Here is a 25397-nt window from a genome sequence, read left to right on the forward strand (position 1 = left end):
TTGAAGGATAAAAAAAAATGATTTAGGCGTAGATCAGTAAAAAAAAGCAACAAATACAGTAAAAATAATTGCACTTGGTGAAAGGAACATTTTATACAGTGTATTGTACTATAAAACTTGTCAATAATATATTCAATCACAACAAAATTACACACTTTTTCACTCAGAAGTGCAAGTAAAAAAGGTAGAAAAAAGAATAAGTCAGGCCTTCTATATGAATGCGCGCGCTAAGTGAGCGGGGTTAGGGCAGTGGTGAGCGGCAATGTGGCAGGCGCAAGGGGTGACGAAAATGGCGAATTACACAGCGGTGCTTTAAAGACATATAATCATTATCCTATCAAACGATCTTAAAGTATTTTTCTTTCAGATGACATATAGAAGTAAGGGTATCGTAGCTAATTGAATGAAACATAAAGGAAAATACGTAAACTGAGCGACGATTGGGCAGCGTACGGTACCGGTAGATCTAACGTTAGATCTCCTGTCACTACTAGTGTCAGTCACTTGTTCTCTTCTGTATCCTTCCTCCGCTGTATTCGGAGATCCTAATAGCGTTACATATTTTGACGTGAGAGTAAGGTAGACCAAGAGAGGTGAATCTTATGCAAGAAATTTAAGAGTAGACAAGATGGGGGTCGGGTGTCCGGACACTTTACATTTTTGAAGCCTTCTTTTTCGTCTTTGGATTACACTAAAAATACAAATTCAATGGAAGTAGTACCGTACCGTAATCATCTTCTATTTTGTTCTTTATATTAATATTTCCTAACATTTTGCACTAAAAATTGATAAAACTTCGCTTGTAAATTTTTCCAAATGACTTTCTAAAATTGATCGTCCGGACACACAACAACTGGGTATACTCGTCGTAGGTTGAGGTCGTTTCTGGAGGAATCTGCTAATTCGACGTCGGGTAGAAACAGGACCATGAGGACGGAAGCGGTAAATTGTTGAGGTTCTTGATCATTGAAATGCACAGAAAAATACTGCAGTTCCTCGTCTTCTTTTAAGTTTAGAACTAGAAGTGTTTTCCTGTGTGTGAAACGCTGGGCATTCTCACTCGTCATCCCGACCATTCGCCATACAGCAAAAGGTAGGGGATGGGACTGTGCGGTGTTTAGGCCTGCTTCCTGGCAATTTTTTAACTTATGAAGAAAAGAGTAAAAGAGTTGGACTTACCAATGATTGTCGGGAACCAAACGAAGATTTTGGTGTAACTGTAGCTCTGTTGCAACTCCACATCCAAGAAATAGTATCCTTTCTTCCAATTCTGCTTTCGGAATCGTGTAAAATTGTCGGGAAATTCTTCTTTATTCCCCTCTGTACATAGAATCCTATGTAGAGTGCCGTAACGCCCTCTTGTGCTGAATAGAAGAAAGCTTATGAGATCAATACCCGTTTCCGAAGCTTGTTCTCGCGAAGGTAGTCTTTTTATCACCTGACACTAAATTTTTTACGTCAGAATTATATTTTTGTCACAGGTCAAGGAAGCGGGGGGGGGGGGGGGGCGAGAGGGGACAAATCCCCCTGAATTTTAGGTAGAGGGAATAGTTCTCCCTAAAAAAGAAAAGAAAAGACTGAGGAAGAAAGAAAGAAAAAAGAATGGAGGAAAGGAAGGAAGGAGCGATTCTCGTCAGAAAGAAAATACAAGCAAAAAAAAAATATTGCATCCAAATGGAGGGGATTTGAGTCAAATATTTGAACCTTATTTCCAGAAAAATCCTGGCTATAATTGACAGGGCCCTGGGAACTATTTTTTGAATGGGGGCGGTGAATTAAATATGCAAAGCCCCCCCCCCAAAAAAAAAAGGTTTTTGTCTCACCTGCATAGCAGAGTGAGACTATAGGCGCCGCTTTTCCGACGGCGGCGGCGTCAACATCAAATCTTAACCTGAGGTTAAGTTTTTTAAATGACATCATAACTTAGAAAGTATATGGACCTAGTTCATGAAACTTAGCCATAAGGTTAATCAAGTATTACTGAACATCCTATTAGAGTTTCATGTCACATGACCAAGGTCAAAGGTCATTTAGGGTCAATGAACTTAGACCATGTTGGAGGAATCAACATCAAAATCTTAACCTGAGGTTAAGTTTTTGAAATGTCATCATAACTTAGAAAATATATGGACCTAGTTCATGAAACTTGGACATAAGGTTAATCAAGTATCACTGAACATCCTGCATGAGTTTCATGTCACATGACCAAGGTCAAAGGTCATTTAGGGTCAGTGAACTTTGGCCGAATCGGGGGTATCTGTTGAATTACCATCATAACTTTGAAAGTTTATGGTCTAGTTCGTTAAACTTGGACATTAGAGTAATCAAGTATCACTGGACACCCTGTGCGCATTTCAGGTCACATGACCAAGGTCAAAGGACAATGAACTTTGGCCGAATTGGGTGTATCTGTTGAATTACCATCATAACTTTGAAAGTTTATGGATCTGATTCATGAAACTTGTACATAAGAGTAGTCAAGTATCACTGAACATCCTGTGCGAGTTTCAGGTCACATGATCAAGGTCAAAGGTCATGTTAGGTCAATGAACTTTGGCCATGTTGGGGTTTTTTGTTGAATAACCATCATATCTCTGTAAGTTTATTGGTCTAGTTCATAAAAAGTGGACATAAGAGTAACCATGTATCTTGTGTGAGTTAGAGTAGTTTTCAAAGTCAGCACTGCTGCTATATTGAACCGCGTGATGCAGGTGAGACGGCCAGAGGCATTCCACTTGTTAAACTAACATTGAGAATAAATCATTCCAGAGAAATTTGAAAGCAAAGGGAAAAAATCCAGAAGGGACACAGCCTTTCGAGTGCGGCAAATATTTTTTTAGTAAAATTCAACATCAAGAAAATTTTGTTCCCTTGTCATGTAAATCTTAAATAGTAATAGAACATAGTATAATATATTACACTTTTCCTTTTCTTTCTTTACAATTGTTTTTTTTTTATTTCTTGGTCGTATCCTATAGCCTTTCCATGCATTCTACCATTATTTCTCGTTTCTCTTTTTTTTTTATCATAGATTCCATTTTGCTATCTCTTAATTCTTTCCCCTTTCTCACTCATTTATTAGCGTTTCGGGATGAGTTTCTCACATTAAGTTCTATTTTCCTTTCTTTTCACTCTTTCCTTGCGTTTGACTTTTTGTATATTCTTTCCACTTTGTCTTCATCTACTTTTCTCTTTTACCATTTCCATTTTCCTTTCTTGCCCCCCCTCAAGTTCTTTTTCTTATTCTTTTTCTTTTCTCCTTTTCCCCTTTTCCATTTTTTTCTGGGCCAAATCCGTCACAGGAGGGGGGGGGGGGCTGTCCCCTGTCCTGTCTGTAACGCCACTGTCAGTAGTGAAAAGACTATTATATCAGAAATGCGAAACAAATTCACGAGTAATGCAGTTTTTGCAATGCCAACAATTAAGTTCTTTTATTCTTGGCATTGCAAAAACTGCATTACTCGTGAATTTGTTTCGCATTTCTGGTGTCTTTTTATTGCCAATACGTGGAAAACCAAGATGCTTATACAGTGCGTCCCAGAATGAACGAAACCGAGATTTAGCGATCATTTATCATAACTTAATCATAAATAGAATAGACAAATGACCTACCAATTTAAAGCTTCGAATCTCCTCTTTCATCTGATATTACTTAGGTTATTTCTTATTCATGCATGAGTGAGCAAAAACAATTCGAAGAAAGGATACCAAAAACTCATTTGGCGGGGGGTATCTGGGTTTCAAAACGAAAACCACATTTCCGAAAAATTCAATATCTGCTCTTTAATTTGGTACCTCAATTACAGAAAATTGTCAAGAAATAAAAAAGTTCTGGTCATTTGAAATAAGGCTTGTATTTCCATAATTTCATGAGATAAACGTGTTTTCACAGGTTTCCCACAGAAGCTTTCGCATGGTGAACAAAAGATTTAATGCACGGCTGATCGTCAACAAAACGGAGTGTCGAGTGAGTTTGAAAGCCAGCCTGGAGAACCTCTTCAATTTACGAAATTATTGAAATTCAAGCCTTAATTCAAATGACCAGAACTTTGTTATTTCTTGACCATTTTCTGTAATTTAGGTATCAAATGAAAGAGGAGATATTGAACTTTTCAGAAATGTGGTTTTCTTTTTGAAACCCAGATACCCCCCCGCCAAATGAGTTTTTGATATCCTTTCTTCAAATTGTATTTGCTCACTCATGCAGGAATGAGAAATAATCTAAGTAATATCAGATGAAAGAGGAGATTCTAAGCTTTAAATTGGTAGGTCATTCGTCTATTTTATTTTTTATGATTAAGTAATGATAAATGATCGCTAAATCTTGGTTTCGTTTTTTCTGGGACGCGCTGTATATATATATATATATATATATATATATATATATATATATATATATATATATATATAAAATTCACCTTGCCCATCTGCGCTCGCAACATTAGCAAGATACAAATATGTTGAGTGTTAGCAAGAAGTGATGACGGACTGATCTTCCTTTTTCATTTCATTTCATTTATTTCCTAAATAAAAGCATATACATGTACATATTTTCATCTCAACATCATGGAAAGGATACAATAATTACATAAAAAACAATACATTCGTGAAAGTAGCAAAATGCATGTATGTAACTTAAAAGTGTGGAAGAAACCTTGAGAAAGCAGAGGTCGTGAAAAAGGTTCCCCATATAATCAACTTTTATGATTGTGGGCAACAATGGGAAGACAAGACAAGTATACAATCATTTGTATGATTACAAAAATTCTATAGAATGTTCCGTTTTAGGTTAAAATCTAAGGGAAAAAATCTCGCGATTGGCGCACTCGCTATCATTAACTTAAGCCTTATTTGATAATATAATATTGTTATAAGAATAAAACTAAATATACTTCAGACTTCATGCAGTAAGAGGGTGTAAGACCCCCCCCCCCCCTATTTTGATGCTTCCGCCTCGAATGAATAGTTGTAGCACCATCAGCGTACTTCCTTCTTTAATAAACTATATATTGTATGGTGAAAGGACCTATGATGATTAATTTATATATCCTCAGGAAATAATGTCACTTACACTGTTTTACTCTTTAAATATCGAGACAAAACAAGATAACCAATTTGTCTTGATAGAGGCTATCGAGACTTCCTTACCAGAATGCATCACAAGCTGAGTTTTGTCCAAACGTGTGGATAAACCTCTCTGGTTTCGTGAGATTTTTTTTCTTTTTTGATTTTTCACTGTTGAACACCTTAGCAGCAACGCAGAGGATCAATCGCCATCATGCATAAATTTCGGTGAGTTTTTATTCATTTTTTTAATGTTGTAAGGTCAGTAAGAATTATCTTCTTGTGTAAACATGTTGGGCTAAGTATCACATTTATAAAATTGCACAAGTTCGTAATACTTTGAATGACAGATGGGGGGAAATTAGACATGTATATTTGCACAATTGGAAAGCATACATCCGAGAACGAGGTTATATTATAACCTCATTCGTAGGATGAGTGGGCATTCTCTAGACAGGAATAATCGTCGTTTCTGGGGATTTATTCAACAATTTCTGACATTTTACTGTAATCCTCATTCACCAACGGTAAAGTGTCCGTGTGGGCTCGCATATAACACCTGCACTTTTGTCAATCCAGAGTCCAAACTTTGGTGTAATACACATCGAAGTTACACTCTAAGGATATATAAACTACAAACTAAAAATATCTAATTCAACATTAAAATATTTTAAACGATATAGATGAAAATGCATGAAAATTATACTTTACCGATGTTTAGTTGGGTAGAACACAGCAAAAATGATCAAAATGGCAGCCAAACTATGAAATATTTACAAACGAACGGAGAGGGCGTCAACAATTTACGAATGTGATATCGATATTGCATTCCACCAGCACACCTACAAGGCAATATACGAATACAATAATACGATACGATACACTACACGAAGACAAACGATACTAGTTATAATCACGATATATCGAGACATTGATTAAGTTAATAACGATTATGACGTCATTCAAGATGGCAACTTGCAAGAAAAACTGTCAGGTCAGGTGAAAATGTCTTAGATGACAGATTTCTCAATCATCCAGTGGATTTTTTCAATAACTCCGGTCCAAGGTATGCAATTACTTAAGTTATTTATATTTCCCTGATAATGGAAACCATGAAACTGTAAATTTCGCTCAAAAAAAAGTTTTAAATCGCGATCTATAAAACGCTAGTTCACCTTAGTCTATACGTTGTCTGTAGCCACGGCCCCCTAAGCTCTTCAGTCTATGTATGGTGAGTGGAGCCAACGTAGTTCAGCGGAACCACCAAAATACAGAGACTGAAGCTTTTGGTCTAGGCATTCTCCAACAAAATGTACAACACTTTCCAGTTCGGAGGGGCAGGACTTTGTGGTACTTTGATTCAGAGAGAATAATCTATTCGTTGGGTATGTATACCTAGTTCTTGTGTGTCTGGACAGGTTGTGTGTCTGGACGATCAATTTTAGAAAGTCATTTGGAAAAATTTACAAGCTTAGTTTCATAAATTTCTAGTACAAAATGTTAGGAAATATTCTAAAGAACAAAATGGGAGATAATTACTACTATTGAATTCATATTTTTATAATTCATATTTTTACAGCCAGCTGTCAAGGACTAGGGTAGATTGTGGTCACAATAAAAATTGGAAATAAAATTGTGAAAACAGATATTATGCACTTACCACGATTATATGGATGAAGGTCTATCGTGTGACAGCATCCTGACATCGGGGCACAGACTGGAACCTCAAGAAACGAAAAGTTCTGTTGCGATACCTCCTCTTCTTTCAGAATTCACAGCAAAATGGCGGATTGAGACCGGTACCGAGGGTGTAGGGCACATGCCCAAATTTGACCAAGTCTATATGCGCTAGTGCTATAGCCCAGAGATGCCAAGTTCAAAGACCAGCTATGCGTGAGATTTTCTGTGAATCTGAGTGAGATCACTGACATTGTGTACAATGTATATGGGGATAGGCTGTGATAGTTGCGTGAGACAGATTTTAGGGGATTTTAGAGTCCAAAATGCTTGAGTCTCATGCATAATGCGTGAGACTTGGTAGCTCTGATAGCCTCGGTCTCGATCGGCCATTTTGTTTTTAATTTTGAAAGAAGGAGAGCTACCGCGACAGAACTTTTCGTGTTGTGAGGTTCCAGTCTGTGCTTCGATGTCAGGATACTGCCACACGATAGACCTTCATCCATATAATCGTGGTAAGCAGCGTTCTCGCCAGAAAAAAATTCACCCATGTCGGGGACTTGTGCTGCCACTCCCGGGGGGTGGGTGCGGGAGCGACGGCCTTTTCATCAAATAGAGACGCCAAGGAAGCCCCATTGTGGCATATTTTTAAGCCCACACAAATGCACAGGGGCGTCGATCCATTTTTCAGATTGGGGGGGCAAAATTATTAACGTTCCAAAGGCGCTGGATCGTACAAGACACCCACACATACATACACACACACACACACACACACACATACATACACATACACACCCTCACACACACACACACACACACACACACACACACACACACATATATATATATATATATATATGGCTCATGAGACATAGACACGTATCTCACCAACAAATTAATGTGAGCGCGAAGCGCGAGGTGATTTTTTTTCTTAGTATACTGACAGGAAAAGCGTGCCTGTTTAGAACTGTTTGTAGTAACTCATGAGGAGGATACATATCTCACTACACAGATAGTACGAGTGCCGAGAGTGAGCTAAAATTTCTTTATATTCTGACCTGAAAGCTTGATATTCTAAGCATTTTTGGTATCAATGATAAAGATTTGTATCTAAAGAAGAATAGATGCGAGCGCGAAGCGCGATCTGAAAAAATAACAATTTAATGGACGTTTTTGATAAAGAACAAGATACATATCCAAGAAGAGATGAATGCAACTCGAAGCAGGAGTTCTTTTGAGACTTTAAAGTGAAAACGGGACATTTGCATTCACCTATTTAATCATGAAAATTATGGGGTTTTGCTACAGAAATGATGCGAGCGCGAAGCGCGAGCTGAAAATTTTTATATTTCAATCAGAAAAACGGCCATTTTGAGCACGATTTTAAATAAAGAACGAGTTGTGTATCTCATTCTCGCTTGCTGAACATTACATTCTTGTTTTTTTTTGCCATATCCGGAATTATTGGGGGGGCAAAATGATATGTTTGCCCCCCAATATTTTCATTGGTGGGGCGATCGCCCCCCCTGCCCCCCCAGGATCGACGCCTCTGCAAATGCACATAAATGCTGGGCCTGGGAGTAAACATCGATTGATCGAATGGTTCGATTGGCATGCCGCCAATCACCAATGATTAGCAAAATTTACACAAATCGAATGTTCGGCAGATCCCGATTATGACATTGGGAGAACTCGAATACCCAAGTAATAACAAAATGACAAGAAAACAATGATGACACTTCATACAGGTTTAAAAATTATGTTACCGAGATAATTTTTCAAAAATAATCAATGATTGTATTACATTCACGGTTACACACCAACATGAAAGCGCTCCAAATTTTTTTTAATCCCACCCAACCTTGCCCTCGATACACAAAATGAGTTCATTGTCTGCGTGCACAAAACAATAAGAAAACACACAACCAAGCTCACTTGAGCTGATTGGACCTTCGGATAGCCAATGAAACTTTTGGGGAAACAAAGAAGAAGGCAGTGGTTCCCTTATCAGGAGAGGTCATGACTTCAGATACACAAAATGAGTTCATTGTCTGCGTGCACAAAACAATAAGAAAACACACAACCAAGCTCACTTGAGCTGATTGGACCTTCGGATAGCCAATGAAACTTTTGGGGAAACAAAGAAGGCAGTGGTTCCCTTATCAGGAGAGGTCATGACTTCAGAAATAAATTGACCCCTCCCCCATCTGTGTGTGTGTGAGGGAGAGAGAAAGATAAGGGTGAGAGCCGGAGAATTCCTTTCATGTTTCAAAACAATAATGCAACCTTTTTTCTATCCCCCTCACACAATGAAAACTACATTCCAACATGCGCCCGTCTTCACCGGTACTTTCTCGACTAGTCTCCAAAAATAGACCCAGTTATACATGTAGGTTCAAATGATAAAAAAATCGTAATTTTAAAAGGTATTTCAAATTAAATATTTTGCAAAATATTTTTTGGAAATACATGTGTAGAATCGTGGGCAGTGCCACAAGTGGGGGCGGGGACATGGTGTGGGCAAGGGATGAAATTGTTCAAGAAATGCTCCACCTGGGGTCAGTCTCAAAGAATAGTTCATGAATGAGTTGTTTACATCTTTGGGCTTTGGACTGGCTGATCTGGGCTGATTCATTCATATGCAGGGGTGTGGCACTTGGAGGGATGCATGCATAATACCAGAGTACCAGCATGGATTTAGGAAGGATTTTCATTGGAACAATAAACTGAAAGTTTTAATCTCATTTCATGTAGTTTCTTTTGATATAAATATCATGGAGAAGGGGAAAAAGGTCCTACTTTCATTTATTCTAAACATGTGACTTTGATGGAGATTTCACCATAAAGTAGGTCAACTATTGTGACTTAAAAGACCTGATTCCCGACGAACAATCGAATCATTCGATTATTTTTTCAGGAAATAATTGAATGGTAAAAATGACAATCGTCCCAGGCGCAGGCCTAACATCCATGCACCATAGCGGTCACGCACAGTTCTCAAACTCCTTTGCTATTCGTTCATTGTGTGCAGAGAGGGCGGGATAAAATGACAAACACAGTACAACTCCTTTGCTATTCGTTCATTGTGTGTATAGAGGGCGGGATAAATGACAAACACAGTACAAGTACATGTTCCTTGTATCAATGCATTTATTCCAAGTTCCACTCCCATCATATCAGTAAGCGCAGCTACCGGTAGGTCATGGAGCATAGCCGGTGTGATGTGCGGGGCAGACGGGGGAATAGGCAACGGAACGACCGTACCGTGCCGTCATATGCCCGCAATAGCAGCCGCGAGCTATAGCTGGGCGCCTTGCCACTTTCCTAGCCGTAGTAGGCCTGTAAGTGGTCTTAAGTTGGTGGGACTTCGGCGCAACCCGATAAATGAAGTTGATATCACTAAGATGAGTTCATGGAGTGTATTATTTTTTTCTGAATATTTCCATTTAATTTTTCCACGCATGTCGCCACGCATGTCGCTGAAATTTTACGCATGGTTCCACTTGGTCTCCATTTCCGCACGCATGGTGTTTGCACCATGCGTGTTATACACTGGCGAGAACGCTGGTGGTAAGTGCATAATTTCTGTTTTCACAATTTTCAAGTTATTGTGACCACAATCTACCCTAGTCCCGTGAGTATGTGTAAATGCACGGTGAGCTCCCTGGGTTAGATTATGGTGGGCATTGTGCATGGCTGTCCTGACGACTAATGCTATCAACTGATCAATACCAGATTTAACCCTGAATCTCCCGGGGTATTTTGATTCTTGTCATGCCCGGGGGGGGGGGGGGCCATTATGGCCCCCCCTTAAGATCTCGGCCGCTGATCGCGCGAGCGACGCAATAATTTGCACGCTGGTAGTGTGCGATGTAATCTACAAGGCTGTATGGTAAATTTTCCAAAATAATGAGATTTTATTTTATATGAATTAATTACGCTAATTTATGCATAAATCATACTTTTTGCTCTAATTCACTAAATAAAGCTCCTAGAATGCTAATTTTTGGTAAAAATTTTCTTTGTAGCATTCTTAACAATCGTAATTCAAAAAAACTTTGGTTTGGAAATAAATTTCTGATGTATTTTATTGTTTTATGAATTTCTTATGTATTTCTTTGTTTTTTTACTTTTTGTTTTTTATTGTTTTTTCAATGGAAATTGTTCCAGACATAATTCTGATCATAAACAAGGCAAAATTAATTAAGTTTAATCAGTAAAAGTAGAAATAATGATACATTTATGAATTTTGGCTAAATACGCAATTTGCATTGAATTTGTACATGAAATCACGTTTATGAGCAATTTTGGGTCTGACATGCACTTGCATAATGTTGCGTAATGTCGTAACCGTGTACCCGGGCTTCACAACTTTGGTCTCAAAATTTGCGCGAGACTTGAATGTAAAAAGTCAGTGAGCTGCGAGGTGAAAAAATTTCGCGCAGCAGATATATCGCGAAAATTGTTGAGGGGGGGCCATTATGGCCCCCCCCCCGGGAGTATTAGGGTTAAGTTTTGGCAGAAAAAATGAGTGTTTTCTGTTGACATGTTGGAAAAGTTTGATTGTATTTGTAACAAAGATACTATTAAAGGGGTGGTCCAGGCTGAAAGTATTTATAGCTTGATAAATAGAGTAGAATTCACTGAGCAAACTGCCGAAAATTTCGTCAAAATCGGACAACAAATGGCAAAGTTATTGAATTTTAAAGTTTATCAATATTTTGTAAGAACAGTCTGTATGAATATTCATTAGGTGGACTGATGATGTCACGTCTCCACTTGTTCTTTTGTATTTTGTTATATGAGATTAGGTTTCTTCAAATTTTTTCCTCCAATAACTGGAAAAATTTGATTGACAACTGATTTAGTGCATTAGATATTTATTGCTGCAACTTATTTCATTACAAGGGAGACATACATGTATTATTCACACAAGTATGAAATAATGGAAAAAATATGATTTTATGTAATAAGAAAACGGAAAGTGGAGATGTGACATTATCAGCTCGCTTAATGAATATTCATGACGACTGTTTTCACAAAATATTGCTAAACTTTAAACTTCAATAACTTCATTATTTGTTATCCGATTTTGATGAAATTTTTGGCATTTTGCTCAGTGAATTCTACTCTGTGTTTTAAGATATGAATATTTTCAGCCTGGACCACCCCTTTAAAAGGGTACTCCTTGTAGAAAATAATTATATAAGCCAACATCTATCTAAAATCAAAATTTAAAATGCTGAAAATTTAGTTTCAATGTTTAGTCAATATTCTGTGAAAACACATGAATAAATGCAGGTTGTTATTATGATGAGATGGGCTGATGTCTTTTCCCTTCTCATTTCTTATATTACCACATAAAGTCATCATTTCATTTTCTCATAAATACATTTTTTTATGTCTCCCTTGCACAAATTTAAGTTAACTCAATTATAGTTCCAGATCCATTATCTGATTTAGCAAACTGTATTTTCTGAATAAAATAAGGAAACCAACTACAAAAAAGACAATCCGTGCAAGGAATTAAATTTTTACCCCTTGCGAAAAAATATTCTTGGCAAATATTACTAGCGATGATACAATAAAATCCAATTTGCTATTCATAGGAGAATAATAATACATTTATGTGAAGTGCACAATATTTTGTCCACTACAGAGCTAACCTACCCCAAATTTCTTTTTGCTGCTCTCTAGGTTTGAGGAGGAGATTATGAGTTTAACACAGGACCCAACACCCATTGGGGGAGCATTGCAAAGTCAAGAACATAAAGCATCAAGTTTTCAATTCCAGCCTAGGCAGACCCAAGGGATTCCTAGAGCACCTGGCTTTCAGCCAAGACAGATGGGCAGGCCTGGTAAGATAATAAATCTTTTCTGCTGATATCATCAACAGATTGATTGATGGAATGATTAAGTGCAGATGGCAACTTCTGCCTTACAAATAGCAGATCGTTCTTGTTGCTAGCGTGAGTGAAAACGTACTGTTTTGATAGTCATGTGATTTACACAGTAGCCGAATATTGGCTCCGTGAAAGATTTACATTCACCCAAATATTGTGATAAATGCTGTGACAATTTTGCTTCTCAAATTTGCCTTGATATATTTCTGGTTGTAAGAGAAAAGCTTTTATTTGTATTAAAGGGCAATTGATGTGGATTGTGTAAATAAATCACAATTGTTATGATATAAATGGCTGTGAAATATATATTTTAAAATGAATCAAGTAATCAATTAACTGTGTAATCAGTAATTAAAAATCAACCAAATCACAATAAAACATCAGTGATTCCATAATGTATACTTATAGCAAACAAATATTAAATCTGTTCAAGTAATTGAATTCAATTGATAGTCAGTGTTTTTTAGGAAAAATTAACCACAAATGGATAATAATGTAACAGCTGTAATATTGTAGAAAATACTCAAATCACAACTATTCTTTTCTAATGATAGCTTGAAACAAAATTCAAATGTTTAACCCTATTATGAATTTATATTTTGATTCAACAATAAATTCAGAAAATCATGCAGTGAAAAAGGAGTGTTTTATGTACTACTCTTGTCAGGCAATATTTTTAAACTTTCACTGTTTATCTACAGCATTTACACTAATCAGAGCCTCATGGGGATATTTTCATCACCCTTTATAAAAATGAAAAAATAAAAGTAATGACATATACTGACTCAATATTGGCAGCCAAAACACATTTAATAAGATTGTAATACATGTATTTGATCTTATAGGAATTTATGACAAGAATGTTTTTCATTTGTTATAGGTGGAAATATGTCAAGACCAAACAGACCACCAAGGGAACACCAGGGATTTGTCCCTCACCAAGTGAGGGCAAACCAGAGACCACAAGGCCCCCCTCGTTTCTCCCACTTACCACCCCCTCCACCCCCTCCCCCTATGGACACTGGAGGCCCAATGGGACCAATGCCCAACATGGTTCCACCTAACATGATGGGTCCCCTCCCTCCCCCACCGATGCCTCCCTTTGCAATGATGCCCCCGGCTCCACCTAATTTACAGAAACCAGTCACTCTATCTGCCAAGCCTACAACCTATGCATCTAAACCAGTTCTGAATAAGAAGTCCAAGAAGAAAGTGAAGAAAGAAAAGTTAACAGAGTCAAAGGATGAACCGACAGCTGTAAAAAAAGAAGGTTTGTTCTTTTCTAGTAAGATAATATTTGAAAGTTGCGAAGTGATTCCAAGTCCGGTGTAAACTTTCCGGTGTTGAAGCTAGTGTTAGTTATCACAGCACCACACATAACATGAAGCTATCTCACTAGGTATCCAAGTGTTAAACCTGTTATTAGCTCCATGCTTGTGCTCTCCATATAAAAAAAAAAAGAAATTTACTAAGTTAATGCAAACATTTGAGAAAAAAAGTGATTTTGAAAATTAATCAAGGTAATTCTATGGCGTCCAACAGGCAGTTTATCACAATTTAGCATATATGTTTTTTAGATTCTAATTTAGGAAAAGTTGAACAGTTTTCTTCACACTTTGGAGAGTTCTGATTTATATTACTATACATCCCAAAATAGTAGTGAATTTACTAAATTAATTTCATGTTTAATCATATCAGCTAATTAAGCTTTGTAACGTATTGGACAAATGTGTGATGTACGGGACACACCATACTTTATACATGGGATTTCTATATATTCTAATAAAGGTTATTTTTCAATTAGAAGCAAAGATAAATAAATTGAGATAAATGATATATCAGTGGTTGAATATTAATAATAAATTTATGATTTGTAATAAAGTAAAGGGTGCATATATTAGCATACTTATGTTATTAATTAAATCTTGTTAATTAAATCTTTCATAAAAAAGGTTATAAAGTGTTATGTTTTGTTTCATCATATAATATAATGGAATTACATATCAAGAATGATAAGCCATGTAAGACTTAACTTTGGTTTACATCAAGTTAATCATAAATTTTGATGACATTTCACTTTCCCTATTTATTATTTTACTCATGGACAAATGTCCTGTTTGTCACATGTTCTGTACGTCATAGCGCGGATGTGTATATTTTTATCAACAATGAGGTCTATCATTTCATATATGGCTCATGAAACTTGATAAAATACAAGATGAAAGAGAGAGATTTCCAGCTTATTCCAGTTCACAGAGTTTTAAGACAAACTTAAAAAAAATCAGCTTTTGTCTGGTCCTGTACGTCACAGCGCATATTAATTAAAATATTACATTGTTAATGGAATTGTAGATCACTGATTTTTTTTACTAAATAAAGAGCGCACAACTGGCCTTCCAAATTCTCTGTTGTGCATTTATTTGTTTATGTTATACAACTATAAAGTCTGTAAATGTCCCATACGTTGCAAGTCAAATAGCCTGGACCTACCCTCATATAGACTTCTTTAGCCCCACATACATGTTGATTAATTTTATTATTTATTTGGCAGTAAAGTTTTAGTACAGCATGACCTTACTTAAGGTTTGCTAATGGCATACATTGTACCTATATGCTTACAAAATGATTACTCAATCAGTCATTCCCGCACACACAATACTCTCTGGGGGGACAATGGCTTTCACAGGTACCCAATGAACACCTTGGTGGAGAGTGGCAAAGTGTGGAGTAATGCCTTGCCAAAGGACACTAGGTTGCAGACCCTCTGATTACGAGGCGAGAGTCAAAGCCACATCAAATAACCATTGAATCTTGCAGGATTCTGAAGTTTTCCATTAATTTTGAATATTCTTTTATTTTTCTGCAGTGAAGAAGAATGAAGAACCTGCAGTTCTGTCAATTGCACCACCAGACCCTTCTGTTCCTCAGGAGCACAATGTACGTTCCGCGATGCCCCTACCCCCTCCACCGGCCATACCACAAGCCTTCAATCCTGTCCCTACCCCTACAGATCTCACCCAGGGTGGGGCGTATGAGCTTGGCACAGCGTCAGAGCCATTGAAGAAGAAGGATAAAAAGAAGAAACATATCAGAGTAGCTGCGGGTACTACATGGGAAGATGATAGCTTAGCTGAGTGGGACCCCAGTGAGTATGAAGAGTTTTAGCCTACTCTTTTAGCTCTCTAGTATTACTCCTTAAAGGACAAGTCCACCCCAACAAAATGTTAATTTGCATAAAAAGACCCAACGAGCGTAACACTGAAAATTTCATCCCAATCGGATGTAAAATAAGAAAGTTATGACATTTTTAACTTTTACTTAATTTCACAAAATAGTTATAATGCATATTCCGGTCGATATGCAAATGAGGGAACTGATGACATCACTATTTTTTTGTATTTTATTATATGAAATACAAAACATTCTAATTTTCTCCTTATTGTCCTGTGAAGCAAAGTTTTATTTCTCCCTGAACATGTGAAATTACCAATGTTTAACATTTTATTGTTCAGCCAAGTTGATCTTTACTGTCAAATCTATGAAAATTGAAATATTGTATAATTCAAACGATAAAAGAAATAGTGAGGGACATCACCAATTGTCTCACTGGCATGTGACTAAATTGTGCAAATAATTATTATGAAAAATAAGGGAAAGTTTGAAATGTAATAACTTTCTTATTTTACATATTATGCTTGTCGGATTTTTCTCTATTGATTTAAATCAACACTTTTCTGAGGTGTATTTTACCTTTAAATTGGCAATTTTCATTTTCTTTTTGTCATGCTTAAAAAAAGAGAACAAATCTCATGATTCAAATGGGATTATAATACAATGCCAATTTTCACATTCAAACTGATTTTGTTTTCATTACGCTTGATGTTTAATTAAAAAACTCAAGTTTATATGGCTTTTATTGAAGAATAACACCATATTGCACTGAAAAAAGTATCAGTTCTGCCTCCCCTACATAGCAGAGCAAGATTAGAGGTGCCTTTTTCTAACGGTGGTGGCCTCGTCAACGTTGAAATCTTAACCAAAGTTAAGATTTTGAAATGTCATAAAACTAGGCTATTTCTACGTCCAAAAAGGCAGGAGGGGGGGGGACACGTTACTCATGGCATAATCTACAAAGCTGCAAGATCAATTTATGTAAAAAATCTCATTGCTATTATTTATGCTTATTTGTGCATGAAATCAAAAGTTTGCTCTAATTAACTAAAAATGCCCCCAAGATGACTAATTTTTGGTTCACAAATACGTTTATACTTTTTTTGTATTTTTTCAATGGAAATTGTCAGGGACTTTATTTTGTCCATAAGATGAAATGAAATGATTTTGATCAGTAAAAGGAAAAATAATTAATATGAATTTTTGCTAAAGTCATTATTTGCATTGGATTTCTACACGAAATTCATGTTTTTGAGCAATTTTGGGGGTTCACATGCATTTACAAAATGTTGTGTAATTTTGAAATCGTGAACCTGGGGTCACAGTTTTGGTCTCAAAAGTTGTGCGAGGCTTGAAAGTAAATAGTCAGCGAGCGACTCGGTCAAAATAATTTGTATAGCAGATTTATCGTAAAAAATGTTGAGGGGGCTCATTGATCATCTTGCATGAGTTTCAGGTTGCATGACCAAGGTTTAAGGTCATAGTTTAATGAACTGGGACCATGATTAAAGTCATAGGTTATTAAGGTTCAATTAACTTTTACCATGTTGGGGGTATTTTTGTCTCACCTCGCCTTGAAGTTCAGCAGAGTCCTCATGACTACTTTTCCTAATAGTCTGTTACAAAAAAGTTTTTGTCCAACATGCTCTCATATCTTTATTTCTGTATCATTATTCACACTATACGATCCTTGGATAATCATACATCCTCTTAAAGTTTGGTTCAATTTGCTCTCATTTCTTTTTTTCTGCATCACTTATGTTTACACTTGATACATATGATTCTTGAGTAATACAGGATAAAAATATATACTTATACACCCTGTAATTAATTGGTTATGACTTTTTTTGCTTAATATTGTAAATTTATGAAAAAGATTTGAATTTACTGATTGAGGGCGTATTGCTATTATGTCTTGTCATGGGGAGTGTGTGTCGTTTGCCATAATTGCAGTTTTATTTAATAAATTTCATGATACGAGCCCAATGACATTGAACTGTAGATGTGGCATGTGATATGTCAAAACCCAAGCATCAGACCATATGTTGGTGTACAGACGAGTGTGATCGGTTCAATCTGCAATTGTAATTTACATAGTAAACAATAATATACTGACAGTAAACAGGACAATAAGCATTAACATGTCATATAGAAATAATATATGTTTTGTTTGAAAATCGGATACAAATATGTTTATGCTTGAGTCCGTTCACTTTCACTTATTATTGTTTACGGTACTCTGTATTACAATTGCAGATTGAACCGATCGCACTTATCTGTACAACATACGATGCTTGGGTACATTGTAAGTTGGGTTTTGTTTGATGTATCACATGCCACAGGCAGTGTCCCATACATACATGTATGTCACTTTTCTTAAAACTTTGCAAAGTTCTAATTTACATGTATATTACTAATCCAAAAATGGAAGTGAATTTACTTAATTGATTTAATGTTTTATTGTATCAGCTAATTAAAGTTTTGTGACGTACAGGACACATCACACTTTTATGTATGATTTCTTGGCTGAATGACAGATTTAATGTGGGTATTCTCCAGCTGCGTCCCTCCAAATTTCCCTTAACATGTACCCATCTCATTCCAGCCTTGTCTTTATATTTGTTTATTAAATCTAGAAATAAAGTTCACTCATAATGATATCATGGTTCTGAACATCTAACTTACATTTATCTCTAACTAAAATCCTGAAACAAAGTCTATATATGTACATTGAATTTTTCCCCTCTGGACCCTATTGAATTGCTAGACAATGCTTGTCTGTTTACAGTTTTGTCAGTTTTCTATAGGAATCTATTTTTTTTTATACAAGCATTTTGTAAATCAGCAGTTGGCTGCAAGGAAGGTATCAATAATGACCATTATCTTTTATTTATACGTGTAATTTTGATTTGTTGTGTAATTTATCATTGTCTATCTAACTTTTTTCTTCAGATGATTTTAGGTTATTTGCAGGTGATCTTGGCAATGAGGTAACTGAGGACACACTAACTAAAGTCTTTGGATCATACCCTAGCTTCTTAAGATGCAAGGTATGCTATCATATATGTTTGTTAGTCTGTTTTGGAATGTTTGTTTCTTTCATACCCTAGCTTCTTATGATGCAAGGTATGCTATCATATATGTTTGTTAGTCTGTTTTGGAATGTTTGTTTCTTTCATACCCTAGCTTCTTAAGATGCAAGGTATGCTATCATATATGTTTGTTAGTCTGTTTTGGAATGTTTGTTTCTTTCATACCCTAGCTTCTTAAGATGCAAGGTATGCTATCATATATGTTTGTTAGTCTGTTTGGGAATGTTTGTTTCTTTCATACCCTAGCTTCTTAAGATGCAAGGTATGCTATCATAAATGTTTGTTAGTCTGTTTGGGAATGTTTGTTTCTTTCATACCCTAGCTTCTTAAGATGCAAGGTATGCTATCATATATGTTTGTTAGTCTGTTTTGGAATGTTTGTTTCTCTCATACCCTATCTTCTTAAGATGCAAGGTATGCTATCATATATGTTTGTTAGTCTGTTTTGGAATGTTTGTTTCTCTCATACCCTAGCTTCTTAAGATGCAAGGTATGCTATCATATATGTTTGTTAGTCTGTTTGGGAATGTTTGTTTCTTTCATACCCTAGCTTCTTATGATGCAAGGTATGCTATCAAATATGTTTGTTAGTCTGTTTTGGAATGTTTGTTTCTTTCATACCCTAGCTTCTTAAGATGCAAGGTATGCTATCATATATGTTTGTTAGTCTGTTTTGGAATGTTTGTTTCTTTCATACCCTAGCTTCTTAAGATGCAAGGTATGCTATCATATATGTTTGTTAGTCTGTTTGGGAATGTTTGTTTCTTTCATACCCTAGCTTCTTAAGATGCAAGGTGTGCTATCATATATGTTTGTTAGTCTGTTTTGGAATGTTTGTTTCTTTCATACCCTAGCTTCTTAAGATGCAAGGTATGCTATCATATATGTTTGTTAGTCTGTTTTGGAATGTTTGTTTCTTTCATACCCTAGCTTCTTAAGATGCAAGGTATGCTATCATATATGTTTGTTAGTCTGTTTGGGAATGTTTGTTTCTTTCATACCCTAGCTTCTTATGATGCAAGGTATGCTATCATATATGTTTGTTAGTCTGTTTTGGAATGTTTGTTTCTTTCATACCCTAGCTTCTTAAGATGCAAGGTATGCTATCATATATGTTTGTTAGTCTGTTTGGGAATGTTTGTTTCTTTCATACCCTAGCTTCTCAACCCTAAATAGACTGAGCTATTTCAATACCTAAGAGACGGGGGGTGATCTCTGCCGTTGATTATGCAATCACAACAAAAATTGGCATGCTTGTTAGCAGTGGCAAAACATACAAAACTGTAAGATCAAATTCTGCGAAATCATTTATGCTTTTTATCTCATCTGCGTAGCAGAACTGAATGGACCTAGTTCATGAAACTTGGACATAAGGATAATCAAGTATTACTGAACATCCTGCCTGAGTTTCAGGTCACAGGACCAAGGTCATAGGTCATTTCCGGTCAATGAACTTAGACCATGTTGGGGGAATCAACATCAAATTCTTAACCTAAGATTAAGTTTTTGAAATGTCATCATAACTTAGAAATCAAATGTTTTTGAAAATCCTGCTTGAGTTTCAAGTCACATGACCAACATCAAAGGTCATTTAGGGTCAATGAACTTTGGCCAAGTTGGGGCTATCTGTTGAATTACCATTGTAACTTTAAAAGTTTATGGATCTGATTCATTAATTTTAGACATAAGAGGAATCAAGTATCACTGAACATCCTGTGCGAGTTTCAGGTCACATGATCAAGGTCAAAGGTCATTTAAGGTCAATGAACTTTGGCCAAGTTGGGGGTAGTTGTTGAATTACATCATAACTTTGAAAGTTTATTGGTCGAGTTAATAAAACTTGGACATAAGAGTGTTCAAGTATCAATGAACATCCTGTGCGAGTTTCAGGTCTCATGACCAAGGTCATAGGTCAATGGACTTTGGGCATGTTGGGGGTATTTGTTGAATAACCATCATAACTCTGAAAGTATATGAATGTAGTTTATAAATTTGGTTGTAAGAATAATCACTGAACATCGCATGCGAGTTTCTGGTCACATGACCTAAGTTAAAGGTCATTTAAGGTCAATGAACTTTGGCCATTTTGGAGGTAATTATTAGATTGCTGTCATAACTTTCAAAGTTTATAGATATACTAAATAGGTTCATTATTTCGGATTGAAATAATCGCTAGAGGGTATTCATTTGTCTCGCATCTACTATGGTCAACAAGGAAATTCGTGATCACTCTCGCAAAAAGTGTTCACTGGTTTTCTAGGAAATTCGTGAACACTTTTTGCGAGAGTGATCACGAATTTCCTTGTTGACCATAGTAGATTGCGAGACAAATGAATACCCTCTAGCGATTTATAGATATAGTTTAAGAATGTGGATATAGGGGTAATCAAGTATCACTGACAAGTCTTAGGTCACGTGATCAAGGTCAATTGTAATTTATTGTCAATGAATGTAGTATTGTATCATACGAATGGTGTTTTTGTGAATAATTATTTTATAGTAGTTTTCAAAGTCAGCATTGCTGCTATATTGAATCGCGTGATGCAGGTGAGACTGCCAGAGGTGCTCCACTTGTTTAATATTTATGCATAAAATCAAAAGTTTGCTTTTAAGTAATGCTCCTAAAATGCTAATTTTGGGTTCACAGACTCTTTATAGGATAGGATATTATGCCATGGCTATACAAACTAAAACCGTGTCTTCTACTCCACAATACAGTATCACATTCCAGTCTGATATCTACCTCTTAGTGCCTTAGTTAAATAAATGCTCTTTCCCCTGATTATCTTCGAATGCATTTTTATTGACACTTTTAAATGTAACCTAAAGATACTTCTATTGAATCCTTTCTACTCTTTTTTTTAAAAATAAATTACTCCAGCCTGTAATTTATCATCAGTAGCCTATGCTTCTCTCTCTTCTTTCTTGGATTGTGCCTTGAGCAGATTGGATTTGGCACATTATAAACCACATCTATTATTATTTATTAAATCATTTTATGTTTGTCTTATCTTAGATCATTCGTGACAAGAGGACCAATAAGACAAAAGGCTATGGATTTGTTAGCTTCAAGGATCCTAGAGACTTTGTACAAGCAATGAAAGACTGGAATGGTAAGAAAAATTAAAGTTCACGTCACTACTACAATGTAAATGGAAATTAAAATTTGAAAAAGATTTTTCTCGCCTGCATACAAGTAGCTGAGCGAGACTACAGACGCCGCTTTTGCAACAAGAGGTAGCAGTGTGGTTAACATTGTGGTGAAAATTTGACAAATTTGATCTTGGCAACAGAGGATGTACAACTACTGAATCTTGGCATGCTGTAGAACAACTTATGAGTAATTTAACCTGTAAAGTCAGGAGTTAATGAAATGTTAACACCTTATTTTCATATGTTTCAAAATAATCTCCAGAAAATTTGATCTAAATCTGATGAATATCTTCTTAAAGAGAAATGCCAGTAGTTGCAGTAAACACTGATTTCATGAGAAAGTCTGTAAAACCAGGCTTAATTGTCAGTATATCATCTTGGATCTAGATCTGGTACAGTTACATAAACTGAACTTTGTGAAATCTTGAAATCTACGCTGAAAAATGTTCACACTGAAGATCACTAACACAGATAGGAACACGTGGGACAGTGTATAATTATTGTTGGAATAAAGACCCGACGCGCTTATTTTGCTTATTTCTCAGCAATTACACAATTTCTTCCAGAATCCTTCGGCACATATTTTTTATTCAAACAACCAAACACTTGGGTGGTCATTATATTAGATTCTGTAAAAAGTCATTTTGAGATCGTTACCAATACTGGAATTTATCTTTAAGGCCTGGTCCCACTGGCCGACGGGCGCAAAACGTACATGTATTTATATGGATACAGCGGTTAAGCTAAATTTCAGGGGGGCTCCATCCGTTTTCATCTGCTCCAGACAGTTGACAAAATGGGTGAACAATCAAATCACATTGGATGAATGCTCAATGGATATAGAGCGTATAAACACACGTGCAAAGTGTACACAACAGATACATAATGTTTTCCAACAGATGGTAAGATTCTTTTCAGTTTGACATCCTCTCTGCATCCTCAAGTGCAGTTGGACTAAAGCTTTAGATTTCTAAAGCTTTCAGATTGAATTCCAGTTTGAATTCCAGTCAAATACAGTAAGGTTTAATAGAAATCTTCACTAGTGTTTTGTCACGCGAGTCACAGCAAGCAAATTGAAATGTCTCCTTCAAAAATGGCTGGAAATTCAAAATTTTTTATGACTATTGGGGCAAGAAACTTGCGATCAATTAAAAGTCTATTTTTTGGCTCTTAATCAATCACATGTCTTGTAGTTAATTACAAATTAGTGATTGATTGCTAATCTGCTCCTTAATCAAGAAGTTTAGTCTGATTTGCTACAGGTAACATTGATCAGTTGTAAAATTGCTACAGAATATTTGCAAGTGATCGCATATATTTTCTTGCAACACCCCCATAGTGTGTTGTCAATACTATGATTGAAACAAATAGGAAAAATGCAAGATAAAATTTTCAAGTAGTTAGCATTGGAAGGTTGAAACTTTGTGTGAATGTCACGCGAGTCACAATGGAATGGCTCAATAGGGGCAACCGGGGTTAGTTGGAACATGGGGTAAGTTGAAACATTGTTATTTTCTTTAAAGCCTGTAAAATAAATTTAGGCAATACTGCCCTCAATTTATTGCTATTAATAATACAACAGTGTTGAATTATTATTGCAATACATTGAGGGCAGTATTGCATAAATTTATTTTACAGGCTTTAAAGAAAATAACAATGTTTCAACTTACCCCATGTTCCAACTAACCCAGGTCTCCCATACTCCATATGCTCTGCAAAAAACTGTATTCAAATGAGACAAATGGAACGATTCATAAATCAACTATAGAGAGCATCTATGGCCGGTATTCTGAAGTCAGGTTTAAACTAAAAGGACTGGGCAATTTGAGATGTATTGAGGGCGGGGCATGATGCCCCCTTCTGATCTCGGCCGCTGTTTGCACGATTGCCCTGAAATTTGGCATGCACAATCCTTATTATCACATAATCTACAAGCTAGTATTAAAAAACATTCTGAAATTATTTTTTATTCATTTTTATTTAAATATTATGAATAAAATGTGCTAATTTACTCATGAAAAAAATTGTTTGCATATTTAACACCCAATTTCACTTTAATTTTTTTTCTTTTTTTTGCAGATGTCATCTTTGTAATCTAATTTAAACTTTCCACAAAGAAAAATTGCGAAAGCCAATTTTTTCCCTATGTTATTCTTTGTTATTAGAATTTCTTATTTATTTATATGTTTTTTCATCTTTTTTTATGGAAATTATTACAGACCATATAAAAGCTAAATTAAACCCTAAATTAATTATGCAGACCACTTTAAATGAGAAATAATCACCCTTTTATGATTTTCATCTCCTATAGCCTTAGTACTACACAAAGTATAAAAATTTGCCATTTTCGGCACGACCTTGTCTCATGAAAAGTCAGGTGATGTCATGATGCTATACCCGTTTGTCGTGAATTTGATCTCAAAAGTTGCAGTTATAAAATTTTGCTTCGCAATCTTTCTGCGTTTCGGAAATATCGCGCTAAGTGTCGAGATGGGGGCCATCATTGAATTTGTAAAAAATGAAAGATTGGATAATTTAAACAAATAGTGAGGAACATCATAGACTGCCTCGTTTGCACGTTACTGAGTTGTGCATTGACTGTTCTGTGAAAATTATTAAAGCGAAACTTTAAAATGCCATTACATTTGTCAATACAAAATCGGATGTAAAATAAGAATTTTACATCCAATTTTGCTGAAATTTTCATCAATTTTCAGTAATATGCTAGTTTGATTTTTCTCTATTTATTCAAATCAATATTTTTCTGGGGCGAACTTGACCTTGAATTCATACCTGACTTCAGAATACGGGCGATAGAAAAAAGCATCTTATAATGCCTAACTTTCATCTTAATATACATCCATTATGATATCATGTTTTTCATTGTCCTGGGGCCTGTTGCAGAAAGAGTTGCTATCAAAAGCAACTCAAAAAATCTTGCGCAACTTGGTTTTCAGCCAATGAGCACACGTATTCGGGATATTGATATTGTGCATGTGACTGTTTTGTGAAATTAGATGTAAGTTCAAAATGTCATAACTTTCTCATTTTACAGCCGATTTTGAAGAAAGTTTCAGTGTTATATTTGTTGGATTTTTCTCTTTTTATTCAAATAAACTTTTGTTTTGGTGGACTTGTCCTTTGAATATCCTGTCAGATGAGAAGCATGCCAAACTTCATCCCATTTTTTTTTCTTCTCTTCAGGAAAATACGTTGGTAATCGCCCTATCAAGCTTCTGAAGAGTACCTGGAAAGATAGAGACGTCAGTTCCGTCAAGAAGAAACAAAAGGAGAAAGATAGGCTTGGGCTTCGGTGATGCATATAAACAAGACA

The 25397-nt window shown here is 35.9% G+C and overlaps 1 protein-coding gene across 2 annotated transcripts in view; it reads left to right on the forward strand.

Moving 5' to 3' along the window:
- The window catches only part of LOC121419904 (RNA-binding protein 42-like), a 30364-nt gene extending 4967 nt beyond the window's left edge, over window positions 1-25397 (forward strand). The window contains exons 1-7 of one of the 2 annotated variants that reach the window (XM_041614388.1): window positions 6309-6449; window positions 12442-12602; window positions 13528-13917; window positions 15514-15792; window positions 18771-18868; window positions 21927-22023; window positions 25268-25397. In XM_041614388.1, coding sequence (XP_041470322.1) covers window positions 12458-12602; window positions 13528-13917; window positions 15514-15792; window positions 18771-18868; window positions 21927-22023; window positions 25268-25380 — 1122 coding nt within the window. In that variant the 5' untranslated portion in view covers window positions 6309-6449; window positions 12442-12457 and the 3' untranslated portion in view covers window positions 25381-25397. Of the gene's footprint in view, window positions 1-6308; window positions 6450-12441; window positions 12603-13527; window positions 13918-15513; window positions 15793-18770; window positions 18869-21926; window positions 22024-25267 lie in introns of those variants that run through there. The other variant, XM_041614387.1, reaches the window with a different exon arrangement.

This window comes from Lytechinus variegatus, chromosome 8, assembly GCF_018143015.1.
Source record: "Lytechinus variegatus isolate NC3 chromosome 8, Lvar_3.0, whole genome shotgun sequence".
NCBI lineage: Eukaryota > Metazoa > Echinodermata > Echinoidea > Temnopleuroida > Toxopneustidae > Lytechinus > Lytechinus variegatus.